At 40.7% G+C, this 14456-nt stretch overlaps 1 protein-coding gene across 1 annotated transcript; it reads right to left on the reverse strand.

Annotated features, from left to right (window-relative positions):
* Window positions 1–847: 847 nt before the first annotated feature.
* zgc:158785 (uncharacterized protein LOC791214 homolog) lies at window positions 848–10702 on the reverse strand. The gene is made up of 5 exons (XM_065952519.1): window positions 10570–10702; window positions 7299–7499; window positions 5644–5839; window positions 2058–2264; window positions 848–1373 (listed from the first exon to the last, which is right to left on the reverse strand). The coding sequence occupies exons 2-5, from the start codon at window positions 7478–7480 to the stop codon at window positions 1215–1217; spliced, it is 744 nt and encodes a 247-aa protein (XP_065808591.1). The 5' UTR covers window positions 7481–7499; window positions 10570–10702; the 3' UTR covers window positions 848–1214.
* Between the last annotated feature and the right edge of the window lie 3754 nt (window positions 10703–14456).

The raw sequence follows: 14456 nt of genomic DNA on the forward strand, positions 1-14456 counted from the left end.
TTGTTTTATTGAATGTTTGATTTCAGTATCAGGTGGCCGTTTGGAGCTGGACGGGATTTTCAGTCGAGTTTTGATTCACACAAAAATATCCGAAAAGTTTGAACTGCTCTCTTTTTCCTTGAGTGGTTACTAATCATCCAGATAGTTAATACTAAAAACACATTGATGTGTTGCTGTACTCTCCTCTCTAACTTTTCTGATCATTCACACAAAAAGTTGTTTGTAAAAAGATCACAATTCATGTTTTATTTTCCAAAAAGGAGTTTGGGCAACTAGATTAATTTCTAATGTGAACTACTTAAAAATAAGAAAACTGTAAAGGTTACAGTAACCGAGGCTGTGGCTCTGTGGGTGGGACCGTCGTTTCTCTCAACCTGAAGGTCCAGGGTTCGATCCCCAGCTCCTGCAGTGACATGAGGTGCCCCTGGGTAAGACACTTAACCCCCAAATGCTCCCGCTGCTTCATCGGCGACGTATGAATGGGGTGAATTACTTCTGATGGTCTCACTACACAGCAGCCTCTACCATCAGTGTGTGAATGTGGAGGTGTGACCTGCAGAGTAAAAGCGCTTTGAGTAGTCAGAAGACTAGAAAGCGCTACACAAGCTCAAGTCCATTTATCATTTATCATTCCTTGCTTCAAAGAAATCTGTAAATCCCTCCAAACCGCCTGATTGAACATTTACCACTGGACTCTCTCTGATCAGTGTGTTCACAGAGCGTGTGTGAAACAGTGAGTGGCATCAGGGCAGCTTTTCTTTACTACTTAAAAAAAAAAAAAAATTAAGATACCACATGTGTTAAGTTTGCGCAGATTGTCATCAGTTGTGAATGAATAACCAGATGAGATTTATCCAAGACTTCTTTGTCTCAAGAAATCTTGATGGCGACCGTCACTGTGGATCAGAAGATCATTGAAAACCACAAACAACCAGAACGACTCTCCTGAATTACTTTTCATCGCTGTAAGACACAAAGGTTGTGAAAAGTCTGAGCTTTTGCTCCTTGGAAGCAATCCTTCCTCCCAGGCTGTGTCAGCAGTTCCCCTGTTATTGAACACTTTAACAGAAGGCAGATTGGTCCAATTGTCCTCCAGCTCTTAATGGGAATCTTCCAACCCTTTCATTAAATCTGCTGCTCATTTAGGATGTGTCTTGCTCTTTGTTCCCCTCCGTCCTTACATCGAAGCGTGGCTTAGGATCGTAGACTCGGGTCTACACCATAGTCTCCTTGTTGGAGGCTTTGCCGGGGATGTTTACGGACAGCGTCTGTTGGTTTAGTGTGTTGTGGGCTTGCAGGGGAACTTGTAGTCGCACTCTCTGGTCGGTCTTCTTCCACGTCTTGAACAGATGCATGTGGTAGCGCACAGACACCTGTGAAACAGATAAGCATATTCCAGTAAATCTTTTACTATCTTTTTTTTTTTATAGTTTATTGTATCTACTTGTTAACAGTTAGTGTCAGTTATCTGCATGCACAAGAATGAGAGTTGTATGGTTAAAATGTGTGATGACCAGTGGTTGTTGGGGCCCTAGGCAAAAATTCATTGGGGGCCCCTCCAACCAGTGTTTATTATTATTTTCCTTTTTTTCACCCCAGACGGATAACTAAAAATGTTGATTTTCACAGGAATAATGCTGCAAAGCTTAGCAGGGCATTGAGATTGAGTCCTGTCAGGTGGGGCCCCCTTAGGCAGGTTTCTTACTGTCGTTGCAAAATGTTTACATTTTGAGGCGATGCTGTGGTTTAAAGTCTGTCAGCTGTTTGGGGGGGGGGGGGCTACTACTGGCCTTGGGCCCTAAGTAGTTGCCTGCCTTGCCTGTTGACAAGCAGCGCCTCTGGTGATGAAAACTGAGCAGACAAAAGTATCAAAACATCGTTTAAATTTGATTATTTTAAAGGTTTTTTAGATGGCAAAAACATGCTGTGCTGTGACCCCTTCCACAGCAGTACTAGCGTGTTTATTAGCTTCTGCAAACAGGGGCTCTACTGTATGTGTAAACACAGCTGGATTAGACTTTAAATTGAATGATCATTTTTTTAGACCCTGAACGCACCACAGTCCAAAAGACATATATGGTAAAGAGGGCCAGCGTGAGGACCAGCAGCCCCAGAGCCTCCATGCCGTTGGTGTTGTAGAGGTCTCTGGCTCCCTGAACACACAGCCATCCTGAGAGGCTGGCCAGCGGCGTGATGAACAGGAAACACACTGCGTCTCCACACAACGTCCTTCTCTGCTGCTGCACAGAGGGAGAACCCAGCCACTGTGCAGAGACAGAAAGAAGACAAGTTAACAGAAGAATCATTGAAGATGACTTCACTCCAGTATCATGACATTATCACAAGGGTCGGGGCTTTAAAACTCAAGAACTGACATTTACAGACAATACAGCATCTGGCCAGCAGGGGGCGATCAAAGCCAGACCTGATCTGTGCAGTAGTGAGAATCACAGAGAGCAGGAATACTTTTATAAGACAGTAGAAGTATTATAAACATCACATTACCTTAAACTATAATACATATAAATATACATACCATTATAAACATGTTATATGATTAGACATCTTCATATCAACATCAAATTACAATCAAGTAAATAAACATCAAATAAACACCATCCCATTTTATAAATCCGGGTTGTGAGACCAACAGGGGCCACAGTATATTAGAACAACTGTTTGGTAGTATATGGTGGTCATTACAGGGACTATTATAGTCGGTTATGTACTAAGTTTATTGATGCATTTAAAAGGTTTTAAATATGTTTATAGACCTGTGATTTTCTTATTTAGATCCAATGCAATATGACTTTTCTTTTCCCAGTACACATCACAGACAGGAATCAGTGACCCGTCCATATTTCCTGACCTGGTCTGAACTAGGACTTGAACAGTGACCCATCAGTTCCCAAACCAGGTCCCTTCAGTCAGAGCTACTGTCACCCACAGTCATATCTTAGAGTGGGTTGGACTTGTTGCCCAGGGAACAAAAGAAAAAAGATGCTCGTCAGATGATTATAAAGTGTACTGAACCTGACAGCTGCTTTGCACTTTTTGCACTTTCTTTCCCAGAGCTTTCTTCTTGTTTTTATGATGTGATCTAATGTTTGTCTTTACGTTAACATTTTTACCGTCCATCTGTGTGTGTGTGTGTGTGTGTGTGTGTGTGTGTGTGTGTGTGTGTGTGTGGCTGCCACTGACAAGAGCTGCTAAACTGTTTTTTTGTTGTTTTTATAGCAATGCCAATAAAGATATATTCTATTCTATATTCTATAATGATCACAGAGATCTGGGGAAACAGTATGTTGCTGCTGACTGACATGTGATGTGCATTGTTTTTGGAAATATTATTTTCTACTCAAACTCCTATGGTATGATTTAAGTTTCGTTTGGGTTTAGAAAAGAAAAGAAAATGGCAATAAGCAATACTAACCAACCACAATATTGTTTTTTTATCACAATATTTCAGAATTGTATTACAAACTGAGTCTGTACCTGGAAATAAATGATAAATGCATATCGTCATTGCTAGTATTTAATGTGTGCAGAGCCTGCTGTACATTAACAAGGAGATTTCAACAGTATGATCCTGTTATGTTTAAATACAGGACATTACTGTATTATAACGGTTTATAACAATATTTTACGGCATTATTGCTTGAAGGAAACAAAACGGTAATTTACCGTCATTTTTGCAAAGCATTCTGGGAAAAAGAAGTTGAGACCACATGGTTGAAAGGACAGTAGACAGGTTGTTTATTCAGTTTATGAAACTATAACAGAATTTTTTTTTCACTTCTCTGTTTAAATTTAACTACCAAAACTATTTTATGCACTTTATATACATTGGAAATGGCCTTTGCTAAATGCCTTAATGTAAATATTTGTGCGAGATTCTTTGCCTATTTAACCTTCATGTTCTTAAAGTGTATTTTCTTTGTTTAAAATAACAGCTTTTTGCTGTATTTAAAAAACGGTAGAAAACTGTAATTTCAGCAACAGCAATATATCGTTAATTTTACAGTAACTTCCTGGCAACCATACTGCCAGTTGTTTACCGTTTTTTAACAGGGGAATTTCTGTGTGAGTGTGTTGTTGAGTCAGAGATGACTGACACACCTCCTCGTCTCCTGGACAGCTGCACTTCATCACCAATGCAAAGTATGCATGTGTATCAGTGCATGTGTCCGTCACTGGCTGACAGAAGGCTTCTGCTGTTCACTGTAGCTTAACCACATAGAGCACGTGGTGCTTAATTAGCAGATTAGTGGCCGTGACCACACATGCAGCACAATGAGGAGGAAGTGGAAGAGGCCACTAATACACTCAACTGTTCTGTCCTCTACAGAGCAGCAAGGGGAGAAAACGCCATCTAATCTGGCTCTCAGACTAAGTGGCTTTATGGGTTCCAGCAGTCCAGTAGGCAGCAGCGGGTTGTCCAACATGAAGGCTGCATGAGTTTACACGTCTTCTGACTGTGACATGTGCTGTCTCATTATTGACTAAAAAAAAACAGGTCATTGGATATCAAAAGAAAAACACTTTAATTTTAATTTTACTTTAAAAGTAAATTAGTATTTTATTGGGGCGTGTAATCATTCAATGAATCGTGCAATAATTTGGAATGCACTCTTTTTGAAAGCTCAAAAGCCAAGCCAGCTCTTTTGCTCTTCTTCCAGAAGTTTTGCCAAGCTGAGCTACACCTAGACCTTTACTCGAATCTAAAGGCAAACATACACAACTGATACTGGTCCACAAATAATAATCCTAACCAAACCATTTCCCTTTTGCTTATTGGTCTAACAAATGTTTATTTTAAGAGGGGTAACTATTGAAGCAAAAGTGTTGCAAACTTAACCTGCATTATTTTCTATTGGAATGTTTGAGCTTTTTTCTTCTCTTGCTCTAGCTCAATGCAGTCAGTCATTCAACAGGGCTGCAGGAGAAGCTTGAATGGAGCGTGCAGGTTTTTTAGAAATACATTTTGTGTGTTGCCTTTCAGAATGCTGATAACTTTCTGTTTACTGTTAAAAAAAACTCTGATCTTTGACGACCAGGAAGTATACATGTCATGCAACATAGGATCATATTTAACATATTCTGTCTCTACACTGACTGTCGGATGAAATGCCATGCATGTTTTTGGGACAATACTTACAATCTTACAACAGGAAGAGGTTTAGATATCCTATTAGCACAGATTTATTATGATTCAAAACTTTAGAATTTCACATGTAATATGTTGCAAATGGTATTTAACCCACAAGACATCAATCTCCTTTTGTCTGTTGTTGTGTTACCAAGACACTGACATACAGAGAGATGGACAGATATTTATGCTCATACCTGTAGGCAATTAAGAGTGACCAATTAACCTAAGGATGCATGTCTGTGGACCGAGGGAGGAAGCCAGAGAGCCTGCAGAGAACCTACACAAGCTCACAGAGAACATCCAGACTCCTCACAGAAATGCTGCTGCTGTCTTTCAGATTCAAACTAGGAAACTTCTTGCAGTGCTAACCACTGCACAGCCACGGTGCATATTTCTTTTTAATTGCCATCTGATATATTTTAACTAAAAATAAAACATTTTAAGAAATGTGTGCAGAGAAGCATTGTGTGGAGGAACAATGACAAGCCTACCTCAGTCAGAGGTTTTGACAGGCGCTCCAATGCAAACTGGTGGTGGCAGAGTTCACAATGGCTGCTGTTGGAGGCGGTCAGCCAATGCTCCAGGCAGGCCTGATGCACCATGGCCAGGCTTCCAGAGCACTCGCACGGGGACAACAGCTCCCCCGAGGCTCCGCCTTCATGGCAGATCCTGCAGATCACCTCCTCACTGCACAGACCAGCACAGACAACTGTCATGTCAGAGGGCGAGCAGAGTGTGTGTATGTGAGCTGGATGCTAACATTGACCTGACTGTTTCTGTCTGACTGTAGATTTATGACTTACTCTTTATCTGTCATTCAACTAAAGCAGAACGACTTAGCCACAAGTCTACAAGGCTCACTTATTCAACCCTTAGTGCAATTCTAATATTCGGATTCGGATTCTCATTCAGAAAAATAGTCTTAGTGCACGTGCCCCACGTGTGGAGGCTAGAGTCCTTCAAGCGGGCGACCCCGTGTTAGAATCCGTTCTGTGGCTCCCTTTCAGGATGTCATTCCCTACTCTCCCTCTCTCCCTGATTTCTGACTCCATCCACTGTCCTATCTCTCCAATAAAGGCACAAAAAGCCCCAAAAAGAAATCTTAAAAAAAGAAAAAGAAAACATACATAACATTCAAACCATGAATGATGGGACATGTATTTAATCTTATTTTAGAGCCGACCATCTCATTTGATTATCTTCTGCATCGATACACTTTGGGATGTTGGCTGAAGTGAATACTGTCAAACGATGTGAGAAAGGTAAACGCACACACACATAGACACACACACTGCTGAGACTCCCACAACCAGCACGACAAAAAGGGAAACATTGCTGTCAAAAATCAATATCAATTTGAATTGTCTTCATTAGAAAAGATATCCAGACAGAATAGGCCTACAATAGATGCAATTCCAATTTGACAACCTCATATGAGGAAAAGCCTCGCACCCTCCTTGACACATTTGGCACCCCCTTAAGGGGGCCCGGACCCTGGGTTGGGAATCAATGGTTAAGACAAAGTATCCATACAGTTTCCCTCAAGTCACCACTTCCTAGTTCTTTATGCCACATATCAGTTGAATCTTGACCTCAGTATAAAAGCTTCAGTCATTTCTCTGTGCAATAGTTTAGTATAGTGTTACATTATACAGACTTGGAGGAATTATTTTTTTTACCCCTATAACTTTCTGATTTAGAATCCTGGAAATAAAAACCTAAGATTTACTGAAGAGGGTTTAAATTCACATTTTAAGTATCTAGAGCTCAAGAAATAGTTTCAGATATAGGGCAGGATTATAGTCATTAATATGTTCTGGTTATGTTTACATGCAAAGCAGAGAGTAAGCCATACCTGCCCCTGCAGTCACTCAGCAGTATCTGTAATTGCTTTTGATGATTCTCTAAATCTGTTGCATTTTCCTTTATGATGTATATTTTATTGTTCTATATTTAAAGAAGAGAAAAGAATAACAGATCTTCCTCGTCATCCCTAGCATTTAAAAACATACATATAAATGAGACAATCCAAGTTTGACTTAAGACAGCATCGGTGAAAAAATGATCTTAATTATTGTGATGCTTTTTGCCCTCTAACCCCTTAGAACAAGTTTTTTTTCTCTCCCTGATAAAACCTGTGTGTTACCTCTCACTGATTGCTGTGCGCTCCTCACTGGGCGTGTCCGTGTGATAGTCGGTCACTTGGTTGAATCTGTGGAGTTCCTCCTCGAGCTCTTGGTCAGGGGTTAATTTTAGCTCCCCCACAGGGCTGGACACCCATTGGTCCAGTGTTTCCTCTGCTGTCATCTCTGCTATATCAGGGGCCATTTACTCATGTCAGGAGAATCTGTCATCAGACACAAAGAGACAGACAGCAACAAATATGAACAAATTCATTATCAGTCCATTAATGTAGCAGCGAAACCATCACTTAAGAGAGAGCTCCTTTTAGTTTAATGTTTTCTCTAACATTATTATAAAAACGCTTGCATTTTCAATCATGTTTTGTGGTTTCATGAAGATTATAGCAGTTAACAGTTCTCCGTGTCTAAACATTTTATCTTTGACATTATCTCAAACCAAACCACAAACCAAAAAGATTACTTTTAGATTTGAAGTGCTCTTCAGAATACATTTGATCTATCTTAAAGGTGCACTATGTAGATTTGGTGGTGAAATGTGAAAGTTGGAGAAGTGAAACAATTCTATGCTTTAAATTTCTGAACTAAATACACAAACTTTATTCAAAGGAAAACACTAGAGTTAAAAAGCTGCCAGGAGAGTTACGGTTTCACTGATCATGCCCTCCACCTTAACGTCTCACGTAGCATTTTATCTTCAGTAGCACTGATTGACTTTGAGGTTGAGCTTCCACCTACGAGGTAAACAGACTGATGTCAGTGAGCTACCACATCACCAAAGTCAGCCGAGATGTGGAGGAAACTAAACAGAATAACAACAGCTCTTGCTAAATTGATGTTTTTTTGTGGAAGACTCAGATCTAAGAGACGTCCTCAGGTTGGCATGTTGTGACCAGTTATATGTCTTACTGTTGTGGGCAACAATAGTTCCACATATACAGGACCTGTATTAAACATGGAAAGAGAGTAAACTGGAGCTCCTGAAAAGTATAAATACTGATGCATTAACACCGTCAGTGAGTCACTTTGGACATGCAAAAATAAACCTCAGCACTGTACATTACAGAATAAGTACTGTGAAGCTTTCTCCTAAGTCCAACTCAGACCTCACTGCTGTAGCAGTAATTCCAGTTATTTAAAGAGGACGTGTAAAGACGACGAAACAGTTACAGGTGCTACCCAGAACTCCTGCTGGCCTCTTCTCAGGATAAATCTTTAATCAAGTCAAACTCCTGCTGACTTCAGATTTAGAGAGTGCTGGGGAGAGCTTGCTCAGGTTGTCTGTGTCACTCGTGTCCTTGTTTGTAATTTACATTTGAAACGATGCCTACCAAACAGTAACCTTCGATAGAATGTCTTTGGTTGAGACGCGAGCCTCAGCTAATGGAACCGTTCTCACAAGATGTGATCAAACTTTCCAGGTTAGAGGTAAGCAACAACCATGGCGAGGTTCAGGGCCAGCTGGCTCTGGTCTCTCATCTCCTGCGGTGCAGAGGAATTACAAGCTCCTTTATCTGACAGGTTTTAGTAGCAGAAAACTACAGTATGTGCTGACATACACACAACTGGCAAAAAAACAGCATAAATAAACATGTTTACAGCCTGGTACAATAAAACAAATAGGTCTGATTAGTTAAATCATTATGTCATTATGGGCACACACTGTACAGAGGTGAAGATTTTTAAAACGGCTCCGTTTTTTAAGATTCTGAAAATGATATGTGTCATCCATAGTTAGGCGTGTAGCTGACATGATTGACAGGTGGGCGCGATCATTAGGTTGACTGAACGTTAGGCTGAGACAGCATTTCCAGCATGGCGGCTGCTGCCGATGAGCCTCCAGCGCCCCCTGCAGGAACAGGTGGCTGACGTCACTCAGGCTTCGTCCATTAATATTTTCAGTCTATGGGCTAGACCTGCTCAAGTGTCTTCAGAAAACAGCTGTTATAAATTGGCAATTTACAAATTAAAATTGATTGATCGATTGATTGAACAGATGTGCAGATATAAAAATTTGTGGTTTTGAGGAGGGTAAGAACTTTTACACAAACAACATTTTGTCAGTGTCCTAAACGAGCGCTCTGGCTACACGTTTTGGTCCAGGCCTCTGTGAAGACTCTGTGGTACCTCACTGCAACACTTTTTAAAACTCAAAGTTTATCTGAGTATTTTTTTTAAATATCTGCTTCATTGAAACCAGCCAGCAGATTGTCTGTGTTAATAGACGTGTTGTTGAACGAGCTCAGTTACCAACGGACTAACTTTAACTCTGAATGCTGTTTGTTGTGTTGGTGAAGCCACAGAGCATTAAAAACCTTGTAAAGTGTTACAGAGCTATAGTGTTTTGACGTGCAGCTTTAAACAGTTTAAATCCTGTTTATGTGTTCTAATTCATTAAAAAGCTCTTCTCTGTTCCCGTACGTGGAGACAGACAAAGTGGTGGAGACCAACCCAGAGCTAAAAGAAGAGTGAACAGCAGCCTAATTTAAATGAATGTTAACCTTGTGAATTTCTGTGTAAAAAAAGGACGTGTAAATAGGCAGCTGCTTGCTAACACAGTAACCATGTAACCACCGAATTTACCATCGGGGGATTAATAAAGGATATTAAAATGTAAAAAAAAAAACAGGACTGGAGTGTACGTCTGCATTATCGACCCCTAACGACAAAAAAATAATGAAAACAATAATCACACTTACGAGTCTAAAAAACACAGCGAAACTATGTCAGTCCAGTAAGAAATTGTGAACCTATTTCCAATGAAAATATAGTCATAGCATAATGTGATACAATTCTAGTCAGGGTCGTATTATCCTGTCCACTTAATAGAGAGTTTAATATTTTTGACTTTATTGGTTTAAACACATTTTGGGAAAGAATAATGTTTTTCAAAATTAGATTGAAAAATAATCCATCAATGAACTGAATTATTTCCCAAAGCTTTGAAATGTAAAATGTGCTTATCGTTATCTAAAGAGGTGACAGACACTTGTACTGTTTACACCAGAAAGTGTTCTTAACTGGCTTAAATGTTTCTCGTCCAAATTAACAACTTTAACCCTGCATAATAAAATACTGAGTTGCTCTGATTACCTCAATTGTAAAAAAAAATTATCAAACTCATGGAAACTCACGTTAGTCACAGAGAAGCACTGACAGGTTACATACCACATTGATCTGCAGAGCCAATCACACATACAATAGAGCTAATGACAGCTAATCCTGCAGCCTCACACAGCTCCTACAGTGACTGCACATTTCTAACAGCAATCTTACCACAAGTTTCATGTCCACAAACACTCAGAGAAGGTGTGTGCTCCCATAGAGTGTAAACCAGCCAAACTAACCAGCGAGTCCTGTGAGTTTTATCGGAGAGAGTCTATGCATGGACGCCTCTGCTCCTTCTGCCAGCAGATTAGCCCGGCTCACCGTCGATGGTGAGAATAGTGAAGGATTAGAAGGAGGGGAAAGTAGGAGCCAGGCCAGACAAATGGAAATCACATCAGGGTGAATTACACCAAGCGGGAGCATCATCTAACCATACCCTCCCTTAATCCTGTTTGGGGGCTACCAGGCTGACAGTAGAGCAAGCCTTTCACCGGCCTCCTGCTCCTATGAGAATGTCCACAGCAGTGGAGGAGGGACAAGAGACTTGTGTGCTGTTGTTGTGTTTGTTATAAGACAGGAAAACTAAATGTAAAGGAACTTCCTCATTTAAATGAACATGATAATTGATTAAAGGCTTTATATGAGATTTTTTGATCCAGCAGATGTCGCCCTTGAGCACCAGCATGAAACCAAAACAACTCGGGGTGCATTGTTGTGTTAGCATGCTAATGCTAGCGATCTTTATTATGCTGGTATCTTCACACTGCATGTAAATTTACCTGAAATGAGCGTGATCTAGAAACACAGTTAAGCAGTGAGTACAGTATGTTATTCTTCTTTTCTCTAGTCCCTCAATTAAACAACTTTTATACACGAGGGGAGGAGTCAGCCGGCCGTCCTGGCGATGTAAACAAAGTGAAGATAGGACTCTGAAAACTCTGAAAACATCACAGACAGTGGGACTCGGGTGTTACACCCATTAGACTCAGACTTAGACTTTCTTTATTGTCATTCAAACTTGTACTTTACAGTGCAGATAAGAACGAAATTTCGTTGCAATTGGCCCGTTGTAGTGCAGGATAAAAACAGCAGCATGTATTTACATATAAAAAATAAAAATAAGGTGCAGATATAAATAGATATAAAAAGAAAAACTATGAGTAAAAATACTATACAGATAAATATATTGCACGTTATATTGTGTTTTACAGTCCAGTGAGGTAGTCCTGTGTGGGGGTTTGAGGGGGAATGGAGGGATTATTTTTTCCTGTTCAAAAGTCTTATGGCCTGTGGGAAGAAGCTGTTACAGAACCTGGAAGTTCTGCTTCGGAGGCTGCGGAACCTCTTTCCAGAGTCCAGCAGCGAAAACAGTCCTTGGTGGGGGTGGGAGGTGTCTCTGCTGATTTTCTGAGCCCTGGTCAGACAGCGGATCTTTGCGATCTCCTGGATGGGAGGAAGTGGAGTCTTAATGATCTTTTCCGCTGTCCTCACCACTCTCTGCAGGGACTTCCAGTCGGAGGCACTGCAGGCTCCGGACCAGACAGAGAAGCAGTTTGTTATGATGCTCTCTATAGTGCCTCTGTAGAAGGTGGTGAGAATAGGAGGAGGGAGGTGTGCTCTCTTCATCCGACGCAGAAAGTGCATGCGCTGCTGCGCTTTTTTCACAAAAAAGACATTTGTAGACAGTCATGACTCACAGAGTTATTTTCAGAGGATATACTTGATTTCTATTACATTTAAGTGTGAAAAATCACTTTAAAAGTTCAATTTTAGCTTGTTACCTATTTCACCTACAGTAACCATCTTTCACAAGAATCAGTACCACACACCTGTAAGGGAAACTTCAAGGATGTCTACGGCAAAGCTGCATCTTCATCTGGAAAGTCAGCCTTCAACAAGTCTATTATCTTGTGTTGATTTAAAATACCACTTTGCATTTATTTTCTGATATCTTTAAGAAATGTTCTTTATGCTTCTATTTATTAATTTGCATGTATAAATGATGTTTCGCATGTTTTATATTTGCACCACTGCACCACTGTGCAGTCAGGAGCCTCTCTGTATTGAGTTTGCATCTTCTCCCTGTGCATGCATTGGTTCACTCCGGGTACTCCGGCTTCCTCCCACGGTCCAAAGACATGCTCACAGGTAAATTGGTGACACTAAATTGCACGTATGTGAGTGTGGCCGGATGTCTTTCATGTGATTATGAAGTAAAACACTGCATCATGTGAGGGTACATCTATGCATATTTTGAAGTTCTTGAGTTTGGAAACTGACAAACAGACTGATCACAATACGTTTTGGAGTGCCCTTTCTCTGAAGGAAGCCCCGCTGTTCAAATGAATAGTCCAGTCTTTGTCTCTACACATAAACTCAGATGAAAGTGTTGCTGCAAATAACTCTTAAACATAGGGGAGAAGGACTTTATCTGACTCTCTCTCTCTCTCTCTCTCGCTTTCCTCTAATCCTGTCTGTTATTCATTCCGGGGCTGCTCCTGACACAGCCCAGAGGGAACGCACACTATTGAGATTTCCTCTGCGATCAGACTGAGAGGCTGGACAATTTCTTTGACACAGACAGCAGCACAAGAGCCCCAGACATGCGCCGCTCCTTCTTCCTGACTTGTTTTTGGGGGCTAGCCTGTTGCACGCTGTCTCTAACTTTAGGTCTAGCAGCACTGATGTGTCTGAGCCTTGATTCAAGCTCAGACATCAGTGATCTGTGAAACCTTCAACCCCCCTCCTCCCCCCCTTCCATTTGCTTTTGTTAGATGCGGCTGGGGCCCTCTCTTAATCCTGCTCGAGGCGGCTCTCTCCAGACTATCGATCGCTCGCTTCATCAGGTACCATAACAGCCAAGAAAATGATGTTAATCCGGTCTCGATTTATAGTAGACAAAAGCTCTGTAGGTGGCTGTCTGGATATTAACTCACTGATGTATGTCATTATCATCATTATGAAGGAGGTTAAACATAACACTTTTTTTAGGCTTGAGACGTTATAAAGTTTAAAAATTGACAGACTATTATTCATTTTTTATGTCATTAACTAGAGGTGAAAACTACACTCTTGGGCGTTTCCAGAGCTGTGACCAGGGGTGACTTTGGCCTCCCTTTAAATCTGATTGGCCAACCCAAAAACCTAAAAGTTGACTGGTTATTTACCTTGTCAGCGGAGGGACTTGTGCTGTGTTACAAATACGCTTTCTTTGCTTTTCAATGAAGTGCATTTTCTTTTGTTTGTACTTTGAATGTAGAAAAAAATGTCATGATTTGGTCTGGTTTAGTTTTGTATTTTCAGAGTGAAGATGTTCTTGTTTTAGTTTTTCTCTTTCTTCCCTGTGTGTTTCTTACAGTTTCCTAGTTTAGTCTTTGGTATTTCTCTGTTCTAGTGTGTATTGACACATCAGACATGTGGTGGAAGGAGCTTGGGATGGAAACCTCGACTTTCTGGTTAAGAGAAGGCCGACTCTACCACTGATGCACAGCGACCTGCAATGCAATGGTGCACTACGCATATTTGTACCTTATAAAAGCTTATGTTTGTGTTGTCTGATAAAAGATTACCGGAAAAAAAAAAGTATTAAAAAGTTACTCCCTTTACACTCCAGGGAAGATAAGCAACACACTAAATAGAACCGTGCTGTCGAACCATGCCTAAAATCAAAAGTGTTCATTGCCGGCCTGACTGCACACTCAAAGCTGGAAGGTCTCAAGATAAGAGATTTGGCCTTGAGATAAATTGTCTGCACTGTCAGCTGCACTCTGATTTGCACTTAATATAATACAAAACAAATAAAAGAATATCAACCAAATGCCATGAAAATGGAGTACTGACTGTACATCCCATTCAAAATGAACGCTGTGCAGCAGAGAATTCATGGCCCACACATTCCTCTCTAAGAATACAACTCTGCAAGCACAGATCCATCTTAGATTCATCCTACAGTCCTCTCACAATGACAAGAACAACGCCCATATATCAGAATGATTGTGCAAAATAAGTTGAGGGGGGGGAGGTGGCATCAAAAAATCACAGTACATCAGTTTCTT

The sequence above is a fragment of the Labrus bergylta genome, chromosome 3 (genome assembly GCF_963930695.1).
Source record: "Labrus bergylta chromosome 3, fLabBer1.1, whole genome shotgun sequence".
NCBI classification, from domain to species: domain Eukaryota; kingdom Metazoa; phylum Chordata; class Actinopteri; order Labriformes; family Labridae; genus Labrus; species Labrus bergylta.